The 27,204-nt window shown below is 40.7% G+C and overlaps 4 protein-coding genes across 9 annotated transcripts in view; 1 reads left to right on the forward strand and 3 right to left on the reverse strand.

Moving 5' to 3' along the window:
* LOC121731933 (eIF-2-alpha kinase activator GCN1) overlaps positions 1–4,645 on the forward strand; it is a 28,103-nt gene extending 23,458 nt beyond the window's left edge. For both annotated transcript variants that reach the window (XM_042121631.1, XM_042121632.1), the window contains exons 33-38: positions 247–393; positions 1,006–1,265; positions 1,798–3,043; positions 3,227–3,322; positions 3,933–4,058; positions 4,495–4,645. In XM_042121631.1, the coding sequence (XP_041977565.1) occupies positions 247–393; positions 1,006–1,265; positions 1,798–3,043; positions 3,227–3,322; positions 3,933–4,058; positions 4,495–4,617 (1,998 nt within the window). In that variant the 3' untranslated portion in view covers positions 4,618–4,645. The remainder of the gene's footprint in view (positions 1–246; positions 394–1,005; positions 1,266–1,797; positions 3,044–3,226; positions 3,323–3,932; positions 4,059–4,494) is intronic.
* Positions 4,646–7,275: 2,630 nt separating this feature from the next.
* LOC121731944 (alpha-L-fucosidase) lies at positions 7,276–11,260 on the reverse strand. Of its 4 annotated transcripts, none has more exons than XM_042121646.1 (7): positions 11,090–11,260; positions 9,520–9,825; positions 9,200–9,338; positions 8,584–9,050; positions 8,122–8,262; positions 7,602–7,960; positions 7,276–7,400 (listed from the first exon to the last, which is right to left on the reverse strand). In XM_042121646.1, the coding sequence occupies exons 2-7, from the start codon at positions 9,806–9,808 to the stop codon at positions 7,305–7,307; spliced, it is 1,491 nt and encodes a 496-aa protein (XP_041977580.1). In that variant the 5' UTR covers positions 9,809–9,825; positions 11,090–11,260; the 3' UTR covers positions 7,276–7,304. The 4 variants fall into 4 exon arrangements, with proteins under 4 accessions (XP_041977580.1, XP_041977582.1, XP_041977579.1 ...); XM_042121648.1 differs by lacking the exon at positions 11,090–11,260 and adding an exon at positions 10,444–10,466; XM_042121645.1 differs by lacking the exon at positions 11,090–11,260 and adding an exon at positions 10,008–10,220.
* Positions 11,261–14,852: 3,592 nt separating this feature from the next.
* On the reverse strand, positions 14,853–16,715 carry LOC121731951. Its single transcript, XM_042121664.1, has 2 exons — positions 16,258–16,715; positions 14,853–15,810 (listed from the first exon to the last, which is right to left on the reverse strand). The coding sequence occupies exons 1-2, from the start codon at positions 16,582–16,584 to the stop codon at positions 15,316–15,318; spliced, it is 822 nt and encodes a 273-aa protein (XP_041977598.1). The 5' UTR covers positions 16,585–16,715; the 3' UTR covers positions 14,853–15,315.
* Positions 16,716–19,129: 2,414 nt separating this feature from the next.
* Positions 19,130–27,204, reverse strand: part of LOC121731952 (polycomb group protein Pc) — a 28,729-nt gene continuing 20,654 nt past the window's right edge. The window contains exons 3-4 of one of the 2 annotated variants that reach the window (XR_006036306.1): positions 20,078–20,875; positions 19,130–20,033 (exon numbers count right to left, since the gene is read on the reverse strand). Coding sequence is in view for 1 of the 2 variants with exons in the window: in XM_042121665.1 (XP_041977599.1) it covers positions 20,132–20,875 (744 nt within the window). In the remaining variant the exon portion in view is untranslated. Of the gene's footprint in view, positions 20,876–27,204 lie in introns of both variants that reach the window. The other variant, XM_042121665.1, reaches the window with a different exon arrangement.

Genomic DNA, 27,204 nt, shown 5'->3' on the forward strand with positions numbered 1-27,204 from the left:
GTTGTGTAGTGGCTTAGGGGTGATGTATTTCATCGGGATGCATTTTAAATTGAAACAAAGGGGGCGCTTAAACATAATTTGCTCTCAAAGTGGGCAGTAGACCAAATAAGTTTGGGAACCCCTAGTTTAAAAGCTAACATAATCGAGAGTTCTTAACACTCATAACTCCATCACTGCTAACATTTATTTACCTAATTTATTTTACGCTTTTTAATCTTCATTTAATTTCGTGACTTTTATCCGCAGGTGCGTCTGGCGGCGGCGCGCACGTTCGACAGCCTGCACGCGACGATCGGCAACAAGGCGCTGGACGACATCCTGCCGCCGATGCTGGACTCGCTGCAGCACGCCGACCCGGACGTCGCCGACGCCGCGCTCGATGGACTCAAACAGGTATGTTCTAGTACAAGTTATGTCTCTGTGGTCTCCGTGGTTTAGTGGTATAGAGCGCGGCTCTTGACTCCGAGGTCGTGGGTTCGATTCCCGCGTTCGAAACATGTTATTTCCAAGTTTGGTTAGGACAGTGTAGGCTAATCACCTGATTGTCTGACAAGTAAGATGATCCATGCGTCAGATGGGCATATAAAAAAGTCGGTCCTGCGCCTGATCTCTCGCCGGTCGTGTCGGTCTTCCGTCCCACTGGGTTATGGAATAGAGAGTGTTGTGTACTGCGCACACACTTGGGCACTATAAAATTACTCTTGCGTAGCTGGCCTGGTTTCATTGAAACCGGCCATCGTCACCGAAACCGATGTGGGAGCTATTATGTCTTATTTATTGTATTGGGATTACGATACTGTTTTCGTTTGAAAATACAACTGTTAAAAATGTAAAATTTTGTGAGAATAGATGTGAATGTTGTTTTGTAACACATTGGCCATTTTTATCCCGCAAAAGTACAGTGTATACGGGATACTGTGATTGCGGATGCGGATAGAGCCGCTAACAATATCTATTAGCTTATTTAACTTCAGAGTAGACATGTAATTGTCCTCCCTCTCGCAGATAATGGCGATCAAGTCCCGCGCGGTGTTGCCGTACCTCGTGCCGGTGCTGACGGGCGGCGCGAGCGGCGCGGTGGACACGCGCGCGTTGTCGGCGCTGGCGGCGGCGGCGGGCAACGCCCTCGCGCGCCATCTCCCGCGCGTGCTGCCCGCGTTGCTCGCGGCGCTGGTCGCAGCACGCGGTATGCCGCACGAGGCGCGCGAACTCGAGTACTGCCGCGACGCCCTGCTACCCGTTACTGACGAGGCCGGTGTGCGCTGGTGAGTCTAATTGTCATCTTTCATTGAAAGATCTTCTCCTAGATCCATATTTGTTATAAACTAGAAGACGCCCGCAACTCCGTTGCGCCAAAACTCGTTTATCGCGCGGGAACCATAAATTTTTCCGGGACAAAAAATATCCTATGTCCTTTCCCGGGACTCAAAGTATCTCCATACCAAATTTCAGCAAAATCGGTTCAGCCGTTTGGGCGTGAAGAGGTAACAGACAGACAGACAGGCTCACTTTCGCATTTATAATATTAGTATCGAAGTTTGGATATGGATCTAGTAGAAGAAGAACGCGGGCGGTTGCATCGACGCAACGTTGTGGTTGCGATGTGGTCGGCCACTAGTTCGCTTGTGGTTGAGATGTCGGTCATCGTCGGTCGGTCGGTATTACACAAGTGATCGACAACGACTGCAAAATGTGGTACATGTGAACAGTCCAGTTCATTTACAATAGGTGTGGTTGTGGTACGTGTGGGTTGGCCCTTAATGTAACAAATATTGTCAATGTTGTCGTTTACTTTAGCATCGTGGACACGCTGCTGGAGTGCGTGCGCGCGAGTGGTGCGGCGGGCGCGGTGGTCAGCGAGACGGAGGAGGGGCGGCGGCGTGCGGGCGCGCTACTTCTATGCGCGTACGTGTCGGGCGGGCGCGCGGAGCTCGGCGCACACGTGGCGGCGCTGCTGCGCGGCCTGATCGCGCTGCTGGGCGCGCGCGAGCCGGACGTCGTGCGCGCCGCCTGGGACGCGCTGGCGCAACTCACGCGCTCGCTCGACCCCGAGCGGCAGCTGGCGCACGTGGCGGACGTACGCCAGGCGGTGCGCTACGCCGCCGCCGACCTGCGCCCCGGCGAGCCGCTGCCCGGCTTTTGCCTGCCGAAGGGCATCTCGCCGATCCTGCCGCTGTTCCGCGAGGCCATCCTCAACGGGCTGCCGGAGGACAAAGAGGCGGCGGCGCTCATGCTGGGCGAGGTGATCGAGCTGACGTCGGCGGCGGCGCTGCAGCCGTCCGTCGTGCACGTCACCGGTCCTCTCATCCGCATCCTCGGCGACCGCTTCCCCGCCAGCGTCAAGGCGGCCGTGCTCGAGACGCTCGCCGCGCTGCTCGCCAAGGTCGGCGTCATGCTGAAGCAGTTCCTGCCGCAGCTGCAGACGACGTTCCTGAAGGCGCTCAACGACCCCAACCGCGGCGTGCGGCTGCGCGCGGGGCGGGCGCTGGCGCGGCTCGTGGTCATACACACGCGCGCTGACCCGCTCTTCGTGGAAATGCACAACGTGATCAAGCACTGCGAGGATGGCGGCGTGCGGGAGACGACGCTGCAGGCGCTGCGCGGCGTGCTGGGCGCGGGCGGCGACAAGCTGTCGGAGCCGCTGGCGCTGGCGATCCTGGCGACGCTGACGGCTCCGGCGATGCTGGCGCACGGAGAGGACGCGACGCGCGCGTCGGCGGCGGGTTGCCTGGGCGCGCTGCTGCACGCGCTGCCCCCGACGCACCGCGACGCCGCGCTCGCGCACCACGTGCTGGCGCCGGCCGCCGACGACGCTCTGGCGCACGGTCGCTCGTGCGCGCTGCTCGTGGCGCTGAAGGAGACGCCGGACGTGGTGTACACGGAGCAGTTCGAGGACCGCATCCAGAAGACGCTGCTGGCGCACCTGGCGGGCGAGCGCGTGCCCGTCGCCTGCAACGCCGTGCGCTCCATCGGCTACCTTATGCGGCACCTGCTGCAGAGCGGCCGCCCCGTACCGCCCGCAATACTATCGCCCTTCGTTAGGGTCAGTTACTTACCTTAGATTTCATGCTAATACGAAAATAAGTTTATACAATTACTATTTTTATGATATCGTGCTTCGTACTTACTTACAACACAACAACAGTAAACATCAAAAAATTTTCTTAACCACTTCTTTTTTTTATACGTTTCGGTTATAATTATTTTATTTGTTGTGATGTGACAGAGCATGAACCACTCCAGCAACGAGGTGAAGCAGCTGATGGCGCGCGCGGCGTCGCTGGCGGGACGCTGCGCCGACGCCGACGGCGCTGGGGCTGAGGTTAGTTCTTATTATTATTTGAAATATTAAGCACAGGGTACAGTGCAATTTGCAAATATAACCCTCCTTAATAAAAATTTACGCAGCATATAACTATCTAAGGTCCGCAACCTTTGTCGTATGAAGTTTTTAATATGCCAAACAAAAACAAACTGACCTTGTATTCGTTCGTGTAAATATTTTTAAGTTACTAGTACGTACATCTTGGCAAAAAAGAGTGTGTTTTAAATTAGGGCGCTTTTCTTTTATTATAAGCAACCCTACGCAAATCTTGGACGACACAATATGTATAGTACGTCAAGAAAGTGAAGAAATTAAAAAGTGGCAACATTGTAGTGTCATCTCTTTTTTCTTAGATTGATTTGAAAGTGATGACACTACGATGTTGCCACTTTTTCATTTCTTCACTTTCTTGACAGACTATACAAGAGTTGACAAGTAATTTAATGTCTGCCATAAATGAAAACTTTTAATTTCAGCTGACCACCAGACTCTTTTTTGCCAAGCTGTATGTATAGTTTATACATAAATTTATACAAATGTTGGTGTGTTCTTAGGAATGTTTGTAAAGGTTGTTTTATCAGTAATTTTATGTTGCCGCGTGTTGCAGGTGCTGCGCGCGTTGCTGCCGGCGCTTGTCAACGGCACGAAGGAGAAGAACACGTACGTGCGCGCCAACTCCGAGCTCGCCCTGCGCGCCGTGTTGCGTCTCACTACCGACCCCGACTTCCACAGTGTAAGTGTTGAACACCAATTTGCATCAAAATTTTGTTTTATTTTAAATAAATAGAAATTAGTATATAGCTTTGATCACTTAGATTCGCTTATATCATTAGTTTTGCCAATGTTAAATATGAAACCCCATATCTGGGGGCAACAGCAGTCCCCCGGATAGATCTCGAGCAAAGGCATGGTCGTACTTTACTTTTTACGCCATTATGTTCTGTTCCAACACCTTTTAAGCAAGTTACAGGTAATCTGTCACCCTCAATGTAGGCGACTATAATATGTATTGCTACCAATTTAAATGACACATTACCTGCACAGAAAAAAGATAATATGGCAATTGAATTTGGCCCAGCTTCAAATTCATATTTACATGCATAACAAAATTAATTGATCGAAGTGATAATTTTTCATTAACTTTTAACCCAATATATTATGTTTTACAGACATGCGCGGCTCTCTTGGATGAGGGTGCGCGGGAGTCTCTAGCGGACGTAGTCTCAAGAGTCTCGCGCCGCGCGCAGCCCGACGGAAAGGAGGAGGACCTAGACTGCACGCTGCTCACCTGAGCTACACACATACACTATGTTAATACAAGATGCTGTTTTATTTACCCATCCCTACTGTCAAATCCTAGTTTCCAAACTTTGTTCTTCAAGTTTTAGCTCTGTTAGATTCATTCATAAACAAAAATAGCCAAAAGAATATTACAATATTATTTTGGCTTTTGGATTTTGAAAATTACTTTTAAGGCGCTTTGCAGACGACAGGGCGGGGCGGGCCGGTCAATTTCGCCGCGAACGATAGCACAAAGGGAATCCTATATTACCAACACACACAGCGGGTAAAAAGACCGCGCCGCAGGTGTCCGGCGCTCACTGGCGACACGGCATGTCTGCGGCTGACCGGCCCTCCCCGCCCCATCGTGTGCAAAGCGCCTAAATGTTCGTAAAATGTTAGATAAATATTGAAATGATTATAAGCCCAGGTTCGACACACTAGGGCAAAGTATCATATAAGAACAAACTGATTATGAAGATATGAAAACGCACTTCGACAGGCGCATACACTCTTAGAAGGATCTGTGAGTTGAGCCTAATGAGAAAACATAAAAATTTCTAAAAATTAAAGGCGAGAGGGGGAAACTTTATGTTCAGTCATTCCTAAGAATAGATAATAAAAGATGTTTATCAGTATTGACCCCAAGTTAATCTGATCAATACACAAATCAGTAGGTACTATAGTCTTATCTGTGAAACATAAGGCAAAACAAATTCTATGAAAACCCGAGATAAGCAAATAAAATGAGGAAAGGTAGTATTTTCAAAATTATTTTGTTACATACATATGTAACACAAAATATAATTGAGTATAATAAAATCCAAAGAATGACATGTCATAACAATGTAACATAAAAATTGAATTAATGCTTTAGTGTAGTAACTTGTGTAATGAATATTTTGTATTTCATGTCATTTTTCTGTCTCATGGCACAAATGAGTTTTCAGCAGATAGTCTAAACCTATAACCATTAACTCATAAAATATTATATGGGTCAATAAAAATGTAAACTACTGCTTGTACAAAATTAAATGGCTTGGTAAAGTCACAAAATAAAGATATCATGTTACAAATTATACTTCATATATATTTATATAAATTCTACAAAAAATATTTTAGTTTGTTTGGAATGTAAATTACAAAAAAGAAATGCATACTTATTTTAAATGTGCAAGCTATTCACTAATGGTGCATCCACACATGCCGCCGGGTTTGTCGCCGGCTTTCAGACTGCCTTGCCACCGAAGCCGGCGGCATGTGTGGTTACCCGGCGGCATGGCCGCCAACCGTGCGCCGGTATAAGCTGCACTGCTGCATGTGTGGATACAGCATAAGTAAGTTTAGTTGTAGAACTAGGTAGATATTTTGATGTTATGCCTAAGTACTTGCACTGATGCTGATGATGATGACAACATCATTTCAATCAACATTTTTTTAATAATTAAAATTCCTCCTTTTCAGTTTTCTTAGTAAAACCCTTGCTCTCTAGCAAATCTTTGCATTCTTGTCTGCTCAACTTGGAAAGCGGGATACGCTCAAGTTCATTATCAGACTCTCCTAATAAGATCAATTCTGGGGGTGCTCCTGTGATGAATTTGACTTCAAGCCGACCGTAGGAGGGGGCGTCTTCAAACACGAACTTCTTTACTTCGGGAAGGCGATTTAAGGAGCATCCCCTGCATGTCTAAAACAAATTAAGCTACGAATTATGATCTATATAAAACGTTTTTCAACGGCAAGTATAGTATAGAACTTTGTAATAATTTTAATCGATTACAAAACAGAAAAACGATGCTCATGGCTTACCTCGATTTTCGCCGAAACTATATCTGATTGCTGATAAGCTTTACAGGCTACGATTAAGCATGTTACTAATATCACCGTTTTAACGTACATTTTATTAGTTATGTAATCAGCCAAAAAATACTTTTACACCTGAGAAATTTATTTTCGCAATGATAAATGATTGCTTAGTTTTAACTTTTGGTTTTGACTTTTGCGATTCAGCCAAAACTGTCAACATTAATGTCAAGTGTCAACTGTCAAAAGCTTTTTTTAATACGGCAACTTTTTGTCAGCATGAAATAAAAAAGCGGGAAAACTAAATTCTTCTAAAAAATTTAGTAGGTACGGCGCCTCTAGTCCACCGAACTGTAAAATATCTGCAAAACCAATGCGAAACAGGAATAGAGCAAGATGCAATATAACGCATTGTCTTGTGGCGGATGAGTTCGCCGCTGTTTCGCAGTATAGTCCGTCAAGAAAGTGAAGAAATTAAAAAGTGGCAACATCGTAGTGTCATCCCTTTCTTTCTTAGATTGATTTGAAAGGGATGACACTACGATGTTGCCACTTTTTAATTTCTTCACTTTCTTGACAAACTATACGTCGGCGTCGGCCGTCGGTGGACTAGAGGCGATAAGTGATAACCACGGGCCACGGGAACAAAATGATATTCATGGGAGTACCCAGGTAGGGGCAGGAGGGGGCAGCTGCCCCCCCACCCCCCTGGAAGTCAAATCAAGTCAGAAATTAACGTCAATTTTCCTGGCAAATTGGAATTAGAAACGTGTTACCTACTCTGCACAAAATGAAATGTTGGAAACGATTTTAGGGAATGTGTTACAAAAATCAAAATATAAAGATGTAAAATGATTTTATTTATATTATAATATTTTTATACTATACTGAACGATTATTTATTAGAAAACTTAAATGCCCATGCGTCCTTAGATGTCACTGAGGCTTTATCCGGCAGGGTGATGTAGGCTACTCCAGAAGTTATTTCCCACTGAAAAACAAAATTGAAACATAAACCATGGTAACATAGGTTTATAAATCTCTATATTAATGAACTACAGTTGATAGTAAGTATTAGATAGCCCGATAAAATCCAATAAAGAACATAGACTAATGACCTCTTGGATGTCAACAAACAGATACGAAACTTAAACAAATAATAGGTTTGCTATTTACTTAATTGATAACTTACTTCAAGTGTTTTGTTGCTGCCGAGCATCATGACGCCGTGCGTGCCAGCGTGGAGATAAGATGCTATGTCACTCATCATCACTATATTGCTGGTGGGCCACTCCAGGAGTATAGCGTACACTGCTGACACAGTGTCAGATTCAGCAGGCGCCGCAGTAGGCTGGCGCGCATTGTACGTCGTTTTGGTGCAGGTGTACCAAACATTTGGGTTGCTGGTGTCGTTCTGGTGGAGCCAGGGTGAGGTTCCGTATATCGCCTCCCCGTTGATATCCAACCAGCTCCCGAGAGCTAGCAGCCGCTCCTCGAATATGGGCGCTATGGTGCCTTCCTTCGTCGGCCCGACGTTTATAAGCGCGTTACCTGCAAGTGGAAATAGTGTCATATTATAAACAAGTACAAAAAAAACAAAATCTTTATTGAGTATCATAAATAATAATTTACAATGTTTTTCAAAAATGACTGTTCCCCAAACTAGGCGCAGCCTGTTAGCTCCGTGATAAATCCTTATAACAACAAAATACCTCCACAGCTGACGGTAGAAACCACCTCCTTCAGCAGCTCACTGGTGGTCATCACATCCTGGAGCTGCAGGTTGCGGCGGTAACCCCACGACTGCCGGTCCACAGTGAAAGCATTCTCCCATTTGTGGTTCTGTAGTTTTCCTGGAAATTATTTATGAGCAAATTTTACTGTGGCACACTAGAATATGCATTAGCTAACTAGTTAGTTACTAACTAAATAGTCTATATTGCAAAGTAACATATTATTTAGTAATCTGTGATATAAGTAACAATAAACCTTATTATGTTATGTAATATTTTAATATGAGCTTTTGCCCGCGGCTTCGCTCGCGCTAAGAAGTATTATTATATACAAACTTTCATCCCCTATTTTAACCCTTTGGACCGGCTCGACCCGTTTGCTCGTTTGCCCCCTTATTTCATAAAAAAAAAAACAAATGGCAGTAAAAATATTTTACTCACCTGGATTATATCTGTCTGCGCAATTATAAAAGTCCCCATGGTGACAAGGTATTCCAATACCCCATCGGTCGTTCACAACAATTTCATCCTTAACTGGACTGTCGTTGTACAACCAGGCCAGCAAGTCTGTGGAATTCCAGTAGGCATCGAGCGCCTCCCAGTCACCATCAGACCAAATCACAGAGGGCTGGTAGTCGTTCACGAGCTGTTTAATGTCAGGCCAAAGTTTCGTCTCCGGATAATTCCTAGTCAAGAACAAGTCAGCCTTATCCTGTTGGTAAATAGGATTGAACCACTCATATAGTGAATGATAGACTCCAAACTTCAAGTCTTTTTCCCTGACTGCTTGGGCTAGTTCACCAACAATGTCTCTTTTGGGCCCAACCTCGACAGAATTCCAACTGAATGAGCGTTTTGATGGAAACAATGTGTAACCATCGTGGTGTTTGCTTGTCAGCACTATATACCTGCAATGAGCAATACAAAAGGTTAGTGTAAAATAAAATTTGTTTACAATTTAGCTTTACATACAGCACAAACTGCACAAAGCATTATTTTTGTAAAACAATTCAACAGTATTCACTATTTATATTTGCCATTGTAGATTGCAACTTACTTTGCTCCTGCTTTGGAAAACAATGTAGCCCAGGCTTGAGGGTCAAAGAACTCAGCTTTGAACATAGGTGCAAACTCCTGGTATGAAAACCCAGGGGGATAGTTTTTGGACATGAAATTGGTAACTGATTTGCTTCCTCCTAAAATGTAGAAAATAAAATTAGTAACAAGTTCTTACTTAAATTTGTTCTACAATAATTATTGTTTTTATTGTATTTCCTACCATTACTAAATGATTCACAATTAATCATCATAAGTAAGTAGATATTTTAGTTACTACTCTAACATGATACAGTCTACTACTTAAATGAAACAGGTTACCTTTCAAGTTGCTCCAGAACCATTCAGATCCGAAACCTGGCACGCAGTATACACCCCAGTGGAGGAAAATGCCAATCTTGGCTTTGTCGTACCATTCTGGCAGCGGGCGAGTGTCCAAGTCTTGCCAAGTTGGGGCATACTTCCTGTCACGACGGAGAACGTGATGCTTCTGGCTCTGCTCCTTTCTTCTTAGATGAGGTCTTATTTCAGAACTCACTACATTCATGCACAACCAGATAATTATAAACAGTATTGTAGAAGTTCGTAATTTCAGTTTAGAAACCATCATTAAATTCCAACTTGAAACTGGAAATAAAACGTTGGTAAGTTTACAAAATTAGAAGTACTTAATTATAAATTGTTTTCTAAGCGCATCTAATGATTTATCAGAAAAATAATACACGGGTCAGTGATCAATATTTATAACAAAGAGAATATAATCACTTCGTCATCAGATTAAGGAAAAGGCGCTCGAGAAATGGGAATACCATTTCGGCGAGGCATTACAAAGAGGTGTTGGAGTTTGGTACGGAACCATCCAGAATAAACCAGTATGGGAGCCTTGGTTTATTTCGTGTAATTTATCGAGAAAGTTGTTGGTGTCAGCCTTTAGATTACGATCTGGGCACATTCCAGCAAATAAATTTTGCTACTTGGTTGGAATTAAGCCTTCGCCTAATTGCGATGTGTGCGAGAAGCCCGAAGACTTGTATCATGTTTTGCTGGAGTGTGCTCGGACTGCAGAGCTAAGATCAAGGCTCTTAGGTGACTTTGGCTGCCTGCACCATTACGTAGTATATGACATTCTCTTTGGCCTGCACAATGGACGGATCAATAGTGTACTTTCGGAGCCGTTGTCCCCAGAGGCAATAAAATTATTTAGTTTTTTGGATCTGTCCCATAAGTAGGGAACACTGTATTCACCTATGAGGCTGACATTAACATTGAGTGTTAAAAGCAATGAATTTCTAAAATACGTTACGTTAGTAACATAGAATATCATTGGTTAAAAGTCTCTGTAAAATAAAAAGATAAAAAAAAAGAGAATTTAATCACTACGTTATTTATAACTACCGCCACAAAATCACAATGATTTTTTTACTACAAGCAATTCTTCTTCTTCTTTGCAAATACATCCCCGCAATGATTAACCAAAATATGCAAAATATTATATAGAACAGAAGCCAAAACCTTGCATTTGTAAGGCCTACAATAAACGGTATTTTATGGGATACCACCTGTTTGTTAGGGCCAATTTATAATAGAGCACAGTTTTTGGGAATTCGCTTCGCTGCGCATTGAGCAGCGAAGCGAATTCCCAAAAACTGTACACAGAAAATTCAACCTTAACTCCAGAACGAAACGCATACATTACTTCTGAGTTCTGCCAGATCAACCAGCGTTGGTCGGGCGCATGCGCGCGAATTCGCGCAAATGCGCCCAATGCACGCGCGCCTTTAAAAATTCTCAGATGTAATGTGTGCGTTAACTTTTTGGAGTTAAGGTTGGATTTGTTATGTTCAGTTTTGATACTTCGCTTCGATGCGCTTCGACTAACCCAACTACATACCTATAACAGTATTCTTGAACTGATCCCACCTTGTAGCGTCCGTCCTCGTTAGTTAAAAATTACAACTATTTTAGCAATCACCTTCACCAGCAATTATTATAGTAGTGATAGCTTTGAATTTTGATTATATAGGTACCCCATGCCAGCAGTACACAATCGTGTGCCGTTTGTGTAAATACTAAATAGTAAAATACAAACGATAAAACTTCACAATATTATTATTTATCTAGGCACTTATGTGTAAAGTGAATTATATATAGAATAGGAGCTCAGTGCCAAACATATTTTAATTTTTGTTTTGTTTCGATTAAGCCTAGGCATTAGTCTATTCAAATGTGCATCTTTTTATTTTCTTATAAGTATTAAAAATATCCTGCTGCAAATATTATGGTATTAGAATATCGCCAACAAACTAATTGGCAGTTGGCGGTTTAGTATTAACATTAATTATTATCAGCGTGTTTAATAATAATATTAATAATATTAAACACATTATTAAAATTAACGTACTTAATTCAAAATTTTGACACAAGCCCCCTACATTATCTGTCAAATTCTTCATTAAATTGAAGGTTAATCATAATTAAAATGTCTCTGAAACTTGAGTACGGCGGAGAATGTTAGACACATTGTTAGAACACTACTTAAAAAATCTTCACTACTCATACTCATACATTAATCCTTCGATCGTGGATTCTTGGAAGTCTATTGTTATTCTATTGTGTCTCGCTCACCGGTGAGCTTATGGGGCTCGATGGGTTGATCTCTTTTGAACTTATTTTTTATTTCTTCTACCTCGATCGTGGGAATCGCAAACACAATAGAATTTCAATTGTTATGCGGCAGCCGGATGCCGCTTAGGGATTGATGGGTGAGTTTGGCGTAACTACTTCGTTTCGTCCAAATTAATTTTTAATTTCATTTTAGTGGATCAGAATTCCATCCACTAAAATGAAATTAAAAGTATAACCAAGCGGTTCGGCTCTTGGTCTATATTTTACTGTACGATAACGTCGGATAACCCCACGTTGTTAACGGGTCAACTTAACGACGACGTAAATTACACTACAGTCTACAATCCCCTGTATGTGATAAGTTATAGCACCCAATAGGTATACACATTTTATTAATTACAGAAAACCCTTAACGCTAACGGAACCAGAACCACAGATATAAAATATTATAATTAGTACATTACGGTCCAGAAGTCAGAACTCAGAACTTGTGCTTGCGAAGTGCAAGAGTTTGTCCTACTTGATAGATGATTTGAATTTTAGCAGATGAACACGCGCACAATAAAATCGCTCGCGTTCCGCGAAACGCGTTCCGCGTAGCACGAGCGTATTACGTGTGTACGATATTATAATAATATTACGTTAAAGTAAAATACCTGTTACCGTGTTATCATCTATTCTATTGTGTTCAGGACTAAAGTTGGGGACGAGTTGAAACAACATGTACTCAGTCAATGCAAGCCAGGACGACTTGATTATAATAATTAATATTTAATTATTTATTATTTGTTACGCTATACATATATGCATACAATAATCATCAATGTCAATCGATTTAATTCCTTGACGACAATATTGTAAGTTGTAACCGTAAGCACTTACTTTAAATCTACTTAACTAGTACTAAATATAATGGCGGAACAAACTTATTATATATTTAAATAACATTACTTAAAACAGAATGTTATCTTAATTCGTAACAATAAAAAGAGATCATGACGTCTCAACTGTACAGTGTACACAATAAGGTTTTAGCATTAAAAATTATTTGAAAAGCTATGATGGTATTTATTAACTATAGGTTCACTCGGCGTAACTGGGCCGCAGCGGTCATTGACTCCCTGTCTAAAACTTGTCATTTTCTATATAAACCGCGATTGATATTGTGTCAGATGTTGTCAATCGCGGCTTGTTATAGAAAATGACATGTTTTTGACAGGGAGTCAATGACCGCTACCACCAAGTTACGCCGAGTGAACCTTAGTATTATGTATAATAAATAATAATAATATGATTTATACAATCTTGTCTACAACTTCTACAAGATATAATAAAACAAAGTGGTAATACTTTAGGGTGGTTTAATCCCAGTATAAAGTGCACTGTGTAAGTAGCAGCACAGTTACTTTCAAAGTAAACTCTATATATCTAAGGGACATATCACATACACACACCAGTATTATCATTTATCACTTTGTTTTATACACCCTGTATACTTATGGATATAATAATATAATACAGTGATTGAGCTTCTAAATCCTTACTATAAAACTTAATTATTGACTAGTTAACAATTTCACATCTCAGACCTTTATTAAGACCGGGCTGCCAAAAATATCATAGCACGTTAGCCCAGCCTACACATCCCGCTACCCTCCAATCGTGATATAATGATTCCAATTTCCATGAATCGTGTTCCGAGCAATGTGCTTTACGTTGCAGCTAATAGTGAACAATATCGCGTAACAACGGTTCCCGCATTATAGCACGAAAGTAAAGGTTGTAAGTCCCAAAAATGGTTTTGATGATTACTTACATAAAAAATAAATACAATACTGATAATTACTTCCTTAAGCTATTATTTTATAAAGTGTTAAGTGTGTGATTGTAGTATAGTTCTTGCAATCTACGAGTGCGCGTAGCCTTTATTTGTAGTTGTAATTGTAATATAGACATTTTCGTTAGTGTGCGTACCTGACGGAGCAGTCAGTAGCGAGCGAGCCATGTACGCGTGTATGTCGCAGCCGACTGGTTTAAATAGCCGTTCAATCAAACAGCTAGCCCTTTGACTGAACAACGCCATTCAATCACACGTCTAGCTTTTATATTGAATATTTTAGTCGCTCAAAACGTTCAACACTACAGCTGATTCAAAAGCGGCCGTCTAATTAAAGTGGTTCAGCGCGCACCGCTGCGGCGCTAGGTGCGTTTTATTTACAATATTGCGTCAACTAGCAGGTGTTTGTTGGTGTTTGTGGTTGTTTTTCGCAAAGAAAGTAGTTAATAAAAGTTACAAGTGTTATTAAAGAGTCAATTATTGTGGAGGCACATACGAGTGAAACAAAATTTCAACAAATATTCGAGGAGAAATTACGGGATTATGAAATGGATGGACGCAACCCCCCGAAAGGGGGGTTCGGGGGGTTTTTGTTTTGACAGCCCCCCGTCAAAACAAAAACAAACACAATCCAGAAAGTCCAAAAGTAGGTTAGGTTAGAACTGTGACTGTGCTGCGGCAGCAGCCGGCGTCACAAAACACGCCTCAGAATTTTTTATTTTTACAATGCAATAACATTAAACTTTTGGTCACCCCTTAAACTTAATCCGAGAATAATCTTTCAATAAAATACAAAAAGTTTTTCTATTCTCCCAAATTACATATTAAGCTAATGGACGCCCTAGTTAATTTGCCATTAAACCAGTTGGCTAAGCGTCGTCTAGCTGTTGTGTTGAACGTTGTAGTCAACAAGTCGGCTAAACGACGTATAGCCGTGTGATTGAATGACGTTGTTCAGTCAAAGGGCTAGCTGTTTGATTGAACGGCTATTTAAACCAGTCGGCTGCGACATAGTAGATATGGTCACTCACACAACTAAGGGCGCCGCGCACTCGTAGATTGCAAGAACTATACTCCAAGTTATTTAATGATAGTAACTCAATAAGTGTAACAGATATTTGTTGAAAAGCCCAGAAATATTCATAATTTCGAAAAATATAACTATCGAGTCAAAATAAGTGAATAGTGTTTTCCGTTAGGCTAATATCAGATAAATATACAATGATTAAATAAATCTCAATTTCAGTTAAGTCAATCTTCTTCCGGGATCATAATACTTATTAGAAAACACAGCAAAATTTGGCAGCCCGCTCTTATGTCTATGTATGTCAAAAATAAAAATTCAAGGCCTTTGTATCCTTGTGGTCTGCAGATAATTTATATACAGTATTATCTGCATGGGTACCACTTAAAAATTGTAGTGCCTCGGATATATTGCTGAAGCACATGTGGCCTAAGCAAATATCTGTACTTTTGAGGCCAAGCTTCTGCAATTGGCCTCAAAAGTACTGATATTTGCTTTGACCACAGAAACATAAGAGACTGCTAATATACAGAATGTCAACAGACAACATGAAAGAACATTGAGAACCTTAATTAGTAATATTATAAGTATCGTTTTTATCCACTTCCACATTTGGAAGTGGCTGGTTTTGCTATTGATCATCAACCTTAAACGTTGGATAGTGGCAACTGCCGCTGATCATAATCTCATTTATTCTTGTATTTGTAGATGCATTCGTAGGCTGAGGTTCAATAGTCGTGTTCAGTTCAGAACTCGAGTACAGCTTGCCGTTATGAACCACAGAGGGCTGAGTATTTGTTGTATAAACTGTGCAAGTCGCACTGTGCTCCAGTCTCTGATCACTTATCATGCCCATCTTCACTTCAAATATGACATCCTGTATCTTCTTCTTTGCCACCAAAAGGTTCTTTTCACCTTTGAGTGACCGTAACTCGTTAGCTATGTACTCCCCGAACACAGAATACTCATCTCTGTTGTTGGCTTGCGGAGAATACAGTATGTCAGGCTTCAAACTATGTAGCAGCTCGGATCTGCTGATATTAGATGTGTTCATGTGATCCAGCTTGTTGTCTGAGACGTCCATATTATGCTGCTGTGTGTTTCCATTGAGTTCTGGGTGGTCTGTCTGAAATTGTAGAATTTGTTTGTTATAAAAAGATCATAAAATAAAAATAAATTATTTTAGAAGCCTACCGCCATACTCAGAGACATTTAATTATGAATAACCTTAAATTTAATGAAGAGTTTGATAGATGTATGGGGCTTACTGCCGCACTCAGAGTGGAACATACTATAAGTGGTACTTCAATGTACTCAATTAATTCAAAATTTTGACATAAACCCCATACATTAGCTGTCAAACTCTTCCTTAAATTGAAGTTTAATCATAATTAAATGTCTCTGATTTAAATGGCGGTGAGTGTCAAAATTTTGAATTACATAGTTACATTAATGTTCCACTCTGAGTGCAGCAGTTAGTAGACAAAATTCAACTTAATTGGTTGGAATTAAAATAAGTATTGTATCTAGATTTTTATGTACTTCTAAAAAAAGTTTGGCAAAAGTTACTAACCAATGTCAATATTCTATACGGTTTATTTGAATCCTTCATGAAGTGTAAATACTCATATGCGTACCAGTTGCTAATATAATTCTCGTTTGGCCCTTCGGCATTGGCTCGGGCCTCTCTAGCCGACTCACGATTGTACTGGGTCCGCAAGTGTTGTATCTTTTTCGTTGCATCAGAAACAGTTATGCCAAAAATGCTGGCTATTGCATGCAGTTCCTCCCTTCGCTTCTGTTTATCCCTGCGACTATCGCACAAGGAAGGATTCCATAAATTAGCATTGATCTGCAGAAGCTCTATCAGCCTCAACGTTTTGTCCTTAGACCATTCCATTGTGAATTAAATTTGATTGTAAATACAATGCACTACAAAACTGTTCATTCGCCGGTTGTAAACAAAAACATCGGATTTATTTTCGGATATTTCAACAAACTATAGTAGCAAACGACGACCAATCGATAGATTTTTCGCTAGACTTCAACTGCACAGACTAAACACGATTTGTGACAGCTGCGCATTGCGCAGTCAGCTGTTTATACTTATTATAGGTGTTGTTATAAATAAATAATAATAGTAAAATATATAAAACTAAAAGTAAATACATTAGAATTTAGAAGCAATTTTTATATTTTAATTATTTTTTTTATTATAATAATGCTGTATGTTATTAATATGCGAAAAGGACAGCGACATCGAGTCTCACCTACTCCTTTACGTTGGTTCGACCAGAGACCAGCCATTTGGGGGATTTTTAGGGATAATTAAAAAAAACACGTCAAATACAGTTTTTTTGCTATAAGTACCATATATCACGTTCAGCGAGCCTGTGATTTAGAATTTATGTCGAAACCATAGACTATATACTTATAGCTGGTTTATGGTCGAAACTAATCTATAACCAAAGTCTTCTGTAACCAAAAAGCAAATTAAACTTACACCTGTCAATCAATGTTCTAATATAAATAATTTTTGTAATTTCCCCATCATTTCTCAACATGACCGCCTCTTCAAAAAATCGCGGCATGTCACCTTCCGCTTGGTGAGGGTATTCTAGGAGATTTCTAGGGGGAAATCAAATTAGTTCAGGGGTACGACGCCGAGACCGGACACCATCTGGCAACACTAATCTGAAAATATAGCGACTGGTTCACTAGCGAAGGCGGGCGTCAGACATGTGATCAAATACGCAAATTCGCCAAGTGTGGCACTGACATTTGCCTATTTGTGCAAAGATATTGCTTGCATTTTCCTATTTGTGCAAAGTTTGCTCAAACTTTGAAGCCCATGTCTGGCACCGGCTGAAGAGTCGGGAATTTGAGAGCTATTAGGATTTAGGGGCTGGAATGCCATTTCTGTATAATTTAACTAATTATTATCACTTAGGTACTATTGAGTATCTTTGGACTGACGAAAACAGAACAACACCCTATTCTCTACTTTCGATGGTTGTTATGATGACTATATACTATATATCATGTTAAAGCTTCAGTAGGTAAAACTTGAACCAGAAACTAAACAGAGGGGTTGTGAATGAGTTATGATTTATGACTTTACTCATGATGGTATGATGGTAATGCCATAAAAAACGTCCATGGAGAAGAGAATATGTTGTACTCTGGTAAGTTCCATCATCCATGTTAACATGGAAACAGTGACGGCCAAATCACTGATTGGAGCAGGACAGACCGAAGCTTTTTTCAGTTGTTAATTAGGTTTCAATAAATTTTGAGCCTAAGAGCGACCGCAGACTTACAATTTCAAGTTGGCCAACTAAATCGCATAGTATACCAATAGCTATAGCGACATAATATGAGAGCTCGACCATTTTTCCAACTAAATAATTGGACACCAATCGTATCGGAACCGCGATTCTTTTCCGATTACCCACAATTAAAAGGTTGTCCAATTAAATTGTGAAACTACGCAATTTAGTTGTACGATAATCGGCCAACTTGAAATTGTATATCTGCGGTGAATGGTGACCCTAATGTGAACAGGGTTACTGGTTCACTACGGTTGTCTATAACAGCTATTACCAGTTTCAATGTCACTTTTCAAACTTTTGTTTACATTTAGATTAAAATATGGTGGTATAGCAGTTAGCACCAAGTAAAACAACAATGTCTAATTAAATTTCATATATTTACAGACTACATGTGTGAGGACTATCACATATAAAACAAGTGCTCCATTATATTTACAATATTTACAATTACATAAAATGCACTATAAATTAAATAAGTTCTAAATAAACAATGACATTGGTCATATCATATCTTTTGTACAGGCGACTGACTAAAGGGTAATCAAAGCCTATTGACAAAAATGCTTTGTCATGAATTCATGATTCATGAATATAGCAAAATGCCCTAATGTAGATATTGGTGGAATATTTTGTCACATTATAATTTATATATTTGATTACATACAATTTAGGAAAATAGAATTAACAATAAGTAATAATTCTAATCAACTTTTTCTCTACAGATCAAATTTTTCTAATTATAAAAATCTATGATACAAAGTCCAAAATGTTTTCTTGTACCTATTTAAACCCTTGAATACAATCATTGCATTTAATATTTTTATCATTTTATATTTATACTTATATCATTTAATTCAGATGTTTTAGTAAAAATAAAACTGTAAGTATTTAATAAACATGAAACTTAAAAGTTATTACTGACCATACCTAGTATTTTTTATTTTATTTATCAGTATTAATGTTATTATTAACGTAATATGAATGTATTGAAGGGTAAGCAGAGCTATAATACAATATATAATAATATTGATGAAACTTTGAATTTGCCACACATTAAATCAGTTTTATCAGACTGATGTCCACTAAATGGAAATTTTACACAGACACAAATGGACATTAGTACCGGATTTTCTTAACATATTTTATTGACTTACATAACATTTCAGTTATAGTTTAACAATAAGTAATGTGTCTTAGATATCTCAAATAATATAATCGTATTATTAGAGACAGTACTATTATACATAGTGTGTGACAGATTCTACATTCAATAAATTGTTTGCTTTATATCATACTATGTAATGTAGGTACTGGGTACTACGGTGTAAGACCTTACAAAATAATAGGAGTCTACGCCTCCGGCTCGACTCGAGGAACTAAACATAGGTGCAAAACTTAATGTAGGAATCGAGCTTTACAATAAACAATCATCTCACGGTTACCATTTTGAATGTAATATTATTTCAGAATATGATAATAAATAAATCAGTTTCGATAGGGTACTTAATATGTTTTGCATGGTAACCTTATAATACTAGTTGAAAAATTATAATGTACAAACGATCTTCATATACAGTGCAGTAACTTACGAAAAATAATATAGGCAGAATTGGAATTTTATCGTATGTTAGAAATTAAATTACACATACATAACAATAACAAAATATTAAACAAATAGGATCATTAAATAGAACTTAAAAGATATTTACAAATGTACAAACATAATTAATGAGAAATCAGGAGATTCAATATAATAACAATACGTTAATAATGAACAAAACATCAAAACCTATGTGTTTCCAAACTGAAAAGTTGGAATTATTCCGGCAGCAGGGCACTACAGACAGAAGAACGTTAAAATCTATCGGCCGCCGGACAGCCGCGGTAATATATTACTCACTAATCACTAATTAGCATACTGGGAGGTATCGGGACCGGTCGACGTCGCTACAATTAATTCAACAAATCATATAGAATCTACGCATATCATAACAATTGACAAATAATTCGCCTAAATCGGGGGGTCCTTCTCCGTCGGGCGATTACGTCCTAGCTGGGCCTGCGACACGGCTCACTCACAGAGTCCGGCGCCCGCGGCGGGCGCGCCTAGGCCGCCTACGTCACGTCGAGCGGCCGGGCCTCGCGCGCCCGGAAGAATCCCTTCTCCGTGCGGCACTCGCGGATCGTCACCGTCTGCAGGTTCACCGTCACGTCCGTGATGAAGATCTGGTCCGCGACCGGCGAGCGCGCCAGCCAGTAGGCGGCGCCGCGGCGCGGCGGGGGCGGAGGCGGGAGCAGCACCGGCGCCGCCGCCTCGCCCCACGAGTCCTCGTCCTCGGGCGCCGCGGGCTGGGGCTTGGCGCCCCGGGGCTCGGCGGGCGCGGCGGCGGCGGGCTGCGAGTCGGTGCGGCGCTCGCGCTCCGGCGGCGTGTGCGCGTCGGCCTCCTCGGGCGAGGCGGGGGCGCGTCGCGGGCCGGTGCGGGGGGCGGCGGCCTCGGCGGCAGGGGAGGCTGGCGCGGGCGCCCCACCAGGCGGCGCGGCGGGCGGCGGCGCGCGCGGCTTGGCGACGTCGGGGCGGCGCGCGGGCGGGCTCATGGTGATGGTGACGCCGATCTTGCCGGACTCCTTGGACAGCACCTCGGCCTTGCGCTTGCCGGGCGGCGGGGGGCCGTCGTCGTCGGCACTGCGCGCGCGCTCGGCGGGCGAGTGCTCGCGCTCGCGCTTGCGGCCCTGCTTGCGGAGGTCCTCGCCGCGCTCGAAGCTCTGGATGAGGCGGGGGTCGAGGATGTTCTCGGCGGGCTCCCAGGTGTTGTACTTGGGCTTCCAGCCTTTCCATTTCACGTAGTACTCCACCTTGTTCTGGAAAGAGCGGGCGCGGCGGTTAGTGCATGTGTGTCGGTCGAGCTTCGGGGCGTGACTGGCGGTGGCGTGCGGTCGGTATAGCAGGGTGGCGGACAGCACGCGGGGTATATTCGCAATTCCCACATATAAAATTGCTAAGGAACTTGTCGATGTGTGCTTTCTTTATGCTCGCCGGCCCCCGCCAGTTATTAACGGGGCAGTTGTAATTGCATGCATTATTTATGGGACTTAAAGTTACGTTAAAATTAAAAAGCAAACATTTCAACCCAATCGTTGAAGCAGTTACATGCGAGCTGAACATGCACATTGCACATAGCACACTAGGCATTATTCTCGAACTGCCAAGGTCTCGACTCTCGACGCATAGCTCTGCTAAGCTAATAGCCGATTCATCAAGTCTCAATATCCTGCGAAATAAAATTTAGAAACTCTACCTATTCTTAACAACATAATAGATATACATAATAAGTAACCCATCACTAACATCGGCGTTTGTTGATAAAATAAATGGGCCAAATTCCAAAAATCGCCAAAAAAAAAACCGTCGCAAGTTCGGGGCGCACCTGCCGGCCAGCTGTCGCATATCTCCCCCGGCATCGAACCCGCGACACGGCCCACCGCGCGCCGACAACTGTGCGACCACTGAGCATATTATGCAAGATGCATATGCTACGTTTACAGTACCTACACCTACATAAATGGAGTAGGTACTTATGTAGATTATGTGTCTATACTAAGGTTACGTTAGTTCCCTACTACATATTATGCTCCTACACAATATAAACCGATAAGTCCTAAGTTACGACTTATCGTCCTAAGTTAGGACTTATCGTCAGTAGGTAACATCAGCAGGGTTTGGTTAGGACTCCTAACAAAACCCAGCTGATGTTCTTGTCTTTTTCGTGAGCTATTAATATTAGAAAGGTTTTTCAAATCAAAGAATTTAAGTATCTAAATCCTTTAATTTAAGCCGTCTTTGATTTAAGTTTTTAATGTTTTAGTAGCAAATAAAATCCTACTATCCTACTAATATTATAAAGGCGAACGTTTGTTTGGATGTATGGATGTTTGTTACTCTTTCAGGCAAAAACTACTGAACGGGTTTTAATGAAACTTTACAATAATATAGCTTATACATCAGAATAACACATAGGCTACAATTTTAACCGACTTTCAAAATGGGGAGGTGTTATATTCGTTTTCAACGATTACTCCGCCGTTTGTTAAACGATTTTGAAAATTTGTCTTTTGGTATATAGGGTATCATCCCAATTTGGTATTATATTCACAAAAGTGGTGATCTGATGAAGGATGCATAAGTAATCGAGGGAACTCCTCGAAATTTATATGGAAATATGTGGTGACTTCGGTTTCGTGAGAAGTATTCTAAGCATATGCTACCAACAAGTAAGATTTTGCACCGCGGTACACCTGGTATACCGTGGTTCGGAAGGTGCTGAGGGAACTCCTGATTCTTTATAGATACAAGTTTGGGAGTTTCGGCGTTGTTTTAAGAACGGAAAGCATATGCTACTATGCAAATTACATTCATCATCATCATCATCACTACCATATTATACCATACATCGTCCCATGGTTATGACTTATGAGCCTATAATGACCCTGTTATTGGTACTTTTCATAGTCTTTTAGATCGAGACTCGAGTTTGTCAAGCGATAATTGAAAAAAATCTATACTTAATATTATAAACCTGAAGAGTATGTTTGCTTGAACGCGCTAATCTCAGGAACTACTGGTCCGATTTAAAAACTTATTTCAGTGTTAGATAGCTAATTTATCGAGTAAGACTATAGTTTATATATTATCACGCTAAGACTAATACGACCGAAGAAACTCAGGAAAATGTGGGAAAAACGGGGCAATATTTGGCACAGATATGGAGTAAATAAGAGCTATTTTTTATGGGAAAATGTACGGTTTCCGTAAAATTCCTAATTTACGCGGGCGAAGCCGCGCGGGACATCTAGTATTCTATATGGATATTGGACAGTCAATCAATCAATCATTTATTTGCTTTAAAAGTGGTACATTAAATGTTAACGTTCATCAGTTTACACCACGTCAATATGGCGCCTTTCTGGATCTTGATTCTTGCCGGACTTTAAGGTAGGAAATGTCAAATGTCCGAATCAATTTCACGTTTTATGGATGATTTTTCTTTTCATCTCATTTCTGGTGTTATTCCATCAACCATGCCCCAAGGACACATCGTATAGGCGACTCTTTTCAATCCGTGCCGAAGATTAATGCCAATTTGCGATGTAAAGGGCGAAGCGAGCTGTGGGGCATTTCATCTTTAATTCTATCTGGGAGAGTGGTGATGATTCGTTGAAATAAATACATTTTACGTCTTATTGACATATTTATTCGAATGTTGGCTCATAAGCGGACCCCTAGACGAGCAATTTCATTGCACAATGCGGGTTGATATTGAACATCGCGCGCCTTCAATCGAATTGTCAAATAAACTCTTCAATAAAATTGAAATTTGGAGCATGATATTGCTAATTGCACAATACAATTGATAGTCTAGGGGCCGGCTTAGACATAAGTATGTAGGTATCTTAAATTAGGCCAAGTTGTAAAATCACGATCACGGGAAATCATTCACGAATAATATTATGCCAATCTACAAGTTCGTGATCTCCTATGATTGTCCATCATTCATGGGCTAATTAACGTAGAGGCCGTGTCAAAGTATGTTAGCAGTTCGGAAAACGTAGTGCCTAGGACGACCCAACTTTCGTATTTAACTACTACCCGTAGCTTTCGTATTTAAATAAAAAAAACTGCAGTACACTCCCAACAATCAAGCAATAAATCAAACCCATATAAAATAATGAGGGGAAATTTTTAGTTATTGCAGTAATAAAAGTTTAATGATGTAGATAATTACCGGACACCAAAGACGACGAACACCTGTGGCGACAAATTATACAAATCCAACACAACATTTATTATGGACCTTTCTCTACGACTGTCCCAGTTAGAAACAAACGAAAATAAACCCTAAAGCCTTTTCCATAGGCTATAGAATGCCGTCTCACGTGATGGAGATAGGGCGTTTCTCCGTCGACAATAAACACGAAACCCTCGCGTCTTATTGGTTTTAGTTTGAAAGGGTGAGCTCGAAAATGTGACGAGGTGACTTTGTATTGACGTATGAATAAAATTAAAACTTTTTCAATCAGTTTGTTCGAAATTCGAATTGACAGTATCATGATTACGTCTATTAAGCTAAGTACTCACATACGGTTTTGCTCAATTGTTTTACTCCAAATCGAGCAATAACCACCGTGTGGACCGCAAAACTGACAGCTCGAAAGGCTCGCTTCGAGCCGGCTCGATGGAATTAAATATGTCCTTCGATTTGGAGTAAAACTATCGAGCAAAACCGTATGTGAGTACTTAGCATTAAACAAGAATTCATTTTTTCAATTCATCATAGTGGTTCCCTACAGCTGCAGTGGTTGGGTAAGTTCTTATTTCTTACCTTTAATGGTAAAGTATGCCGTATGAATATGGAGATCGAGTGCAGCAGGTACCAAAAATACTAAATAGTAAACAATGATTCTGATAAAATCGAAGAATAACTAATTTATGATAATATACCTACCTACCTAAATGTAAAATAGAACTTAGAAGACTTCATATTATTGTGTTAATATTGAAGTCGTAACAACTAACAAGATAAATCTCAAGATATAAAAAAAACAACATTACGTTTTACCTAAATGAGTCGAAGTAATAATATTACGTTATACAGCTACCTATACTAAACACTAATTAGCAAAATCTTGATTGGCCTCCAACTAGTAAATAAATCGATATTTTACGATATCTAATTAATCACCTCGACCACATAAAAACGTGTATTGGACCGCATCAAAACAAAAAGCCGGACCCATCAATCATAACTTCATAAAAGATTTACAAGCAAAAAAAAAAACAGAAAAACTAGTATTCAGAAAAAAATAAAGGATCGCTGGGACGTCCGGGCAAGGTGAGGTCGCGCGCGATTGGCCGGCGGGGGCGGGGCGAAGGGAGCGCGCCCCGCCCCCGCTTCGTCTCCCGCCACCCCCGCACCGCCTGAGCCGAGCCTGCCAACTTACTAGTGCCTGCGCTATGAGCTTTAATACACAGACATAAGGTCGATTTCGGCGTGAACTGGGCGTATACGCAAGATGGCGGCGCGATGGTTATAGTCGCCATGGGCGGACCACGGCGCGGCGTTGGGATCCTAGACGGCAATTAGCGATTATTATTGTAATTAATTAATTAATGAGCGGCCTGCAGGCGATCGCGGCTCGCTACTTCAATTATTGGTAAGATTTTGTTGGCAAGCTCGCTGATGAAACTTTAGCACGCCTTTGTAGTGTTTTTTCGTTTTTGACCATTTTGAAGAGATTTATTACCACCGAGGTAAAATTATCATGATTCGGCTTTTAAATAAATGCAAGCTGTGGAGATTGAGCCCCAAGTTTTTATTAAAGTTAACGATTAGAGAAGATGTTTCTGTTCGCAGCAGTTTGCACGTGAAATCAAGAAATCAGTGACCATTTATGGCGATGACAGTGACAGCGAAATCATCGCTCACTCGGCAACTGAGCATTCCTACTGTCGATGCCATGCCACTTGCTAGAAAGATCAAAGATACGATATTTATTAATTAATTAACTAGATGACGCCCGCAACTCCGTTGCGCCAAAATTCTTTTATCGCGCTGGGAACCGTACATTTTTCCGGGACAAAAACTATACTATGTCCTTAGATGAATGATTGGTCTCGCGCTCGCGCTACGACTAGATACCGTCGGAGTACTTGAAAAATGCGGCAACAAATCATACGCCTGATACGGCGTAACCGCGCCAGTCGTGCCGCAAGCTTCGGGTGAGGTAGATGTGTCGATAATTTTCGAAATTTTAAGTTACGTCCGTAGCAAAATGCCAATTTGCGTAGTGAGACTATGCAATAATAACACTACAAGAAACAAGAAAGGTACTGGCATCACATACCATCAGTAAATATTATATAAATCGTCATAAACACAGAAAAATAATATAAACCTGAAAATTCGGATCGGAGTACCGCTTGATGTTCAGTGTTGCCAATTACCATAAACTAAAAATTCCCAAATTTTTCTGAGATTGTGATTTTTATTTATTTATTTATTTATTATATCTTATTTTTTTATATATACATAGTGGATGAGTGGATGAGCGCATTAAAATCTCTAGCTAGGGTAGCTGGTTCGAATCCCGCCAACGGAACAAAAAGTTCCTGGATCATGAATGTGTATTAATAAATATGAATCATGAGTATCATATTATAATAAAAATCTTAAATACAGTTTATATTTTATGTAAGTACACAATACAGTAACAAATGAGAAAACAAATTTAACATTTGCTTTTTTATGACTCATTCTTAACTTTCGTTAAACTTCCTACCATTGTTTTTGTATTGTTTTCTCATCAATATTGTACCCATTATATTTTGTAGACCTAAACAAAGTTGTAAGTTAGTTGTTTATCGCATTCTTTTCGAATGGACTTTATTCCAATGGTAAAGTTTATCTGGTGATTGAAAAATCAGCACTTACTATACAATAATAATAAATTACAAGACCACAGCAACTAATTTTTCCCCATTGATTGGGCACCAGTCACGTATCTGGCAGCCCGATTATCTACGCACACAACAATATTTGTGCATTGTTTTACACACACTACAATATTGAGGTGCCGCATTCGGGAATCTGTGTTTTCTATACGCGCTGTATAGAAAACACAGATATCTAGTCGAGCGCGCGCGCGAGACCAATCATTTATCTAAGACTATGTCCTTTCTTGGGACTCAAATTATCTCCATGCCTTTCAGCAAAATCTGTTGACCCCGCCAAGCCGAGCAAAGCGAAGCGCGCAAAGGTATAATCATTTTTAGCTACAGTCAAGTGATTAGTGAATTAGTCAGGGTTTCCTAGAACATTTTTTTTATTACTATCAAGCCAATTTTTGTGAGTATCTTCATTTTGATAAGACAAACAACATTTTTATTTGCGAAAAATCTCGAAAGTGACAACAATCTTCTAACAGAGATAGAAAGGATTTCATACTTTGATTTGATGGTCCTAAAATATGGATTTTTCTATTTGTTACTAATAACGTATCAATAATACAATAAATCAGCTGGTAAGGGCTTCGTTTCAAGGTTCTGTAATCAAAAATACTTGGTTGAACACGGAACCCTAAAACGGAAACCTATAACCAGCAGATTTTTTGTATATTGATAGGTTATAGTTATA

The sequence above is a fragment of the Aricia agestis genome, chromosome 11 (assembly GCF_905147365.1).
Source record: "Aricia agestis chromosome 11, ilAriAges1.1, whole genome shotgun sequence".
NCBI lineage: Eukaryota > Metazoa > Arthropoda > Insecta > Lepidoptera > Lycaenidae > Aricia > Aricia agestis.

Excerpts from the sequence above, each read along its gene's own strand:
- LOC121731944 (XM_042121645.1), bottom strand. Across the intron at positions 9,339-9,519 it reads GTTCTGGAGCAACTTGAAAG|GAGGAAGCAAATCAGTTACC; the intron begins GTAACCTGTTTC and ends TCTACATTTTAG. Across the intron at positions 9,051-9,199 it reads TTTTCCAAAGCAGGAGCAAA|GTATATAGTGCTGACAAGCA; the intron begins GTAAGTTGCAAT and ends TGCTCATTGCAG.
- LOC121731951 (XM_042121664.1), bottom strand. The coding sequence starts at position 16,584 with ATGGAATGGTCTAAGGACAAAACGTTGAGGCTGATAGAGCTTCTGCAG. Across the intron at positions 15,811-16,257 it reads CGTATAGAATATTGACATTG|ACAGACCACCCAGAACTCAA; the intron begins GTTAGTAACTTT and ends CTACAATTTCAG.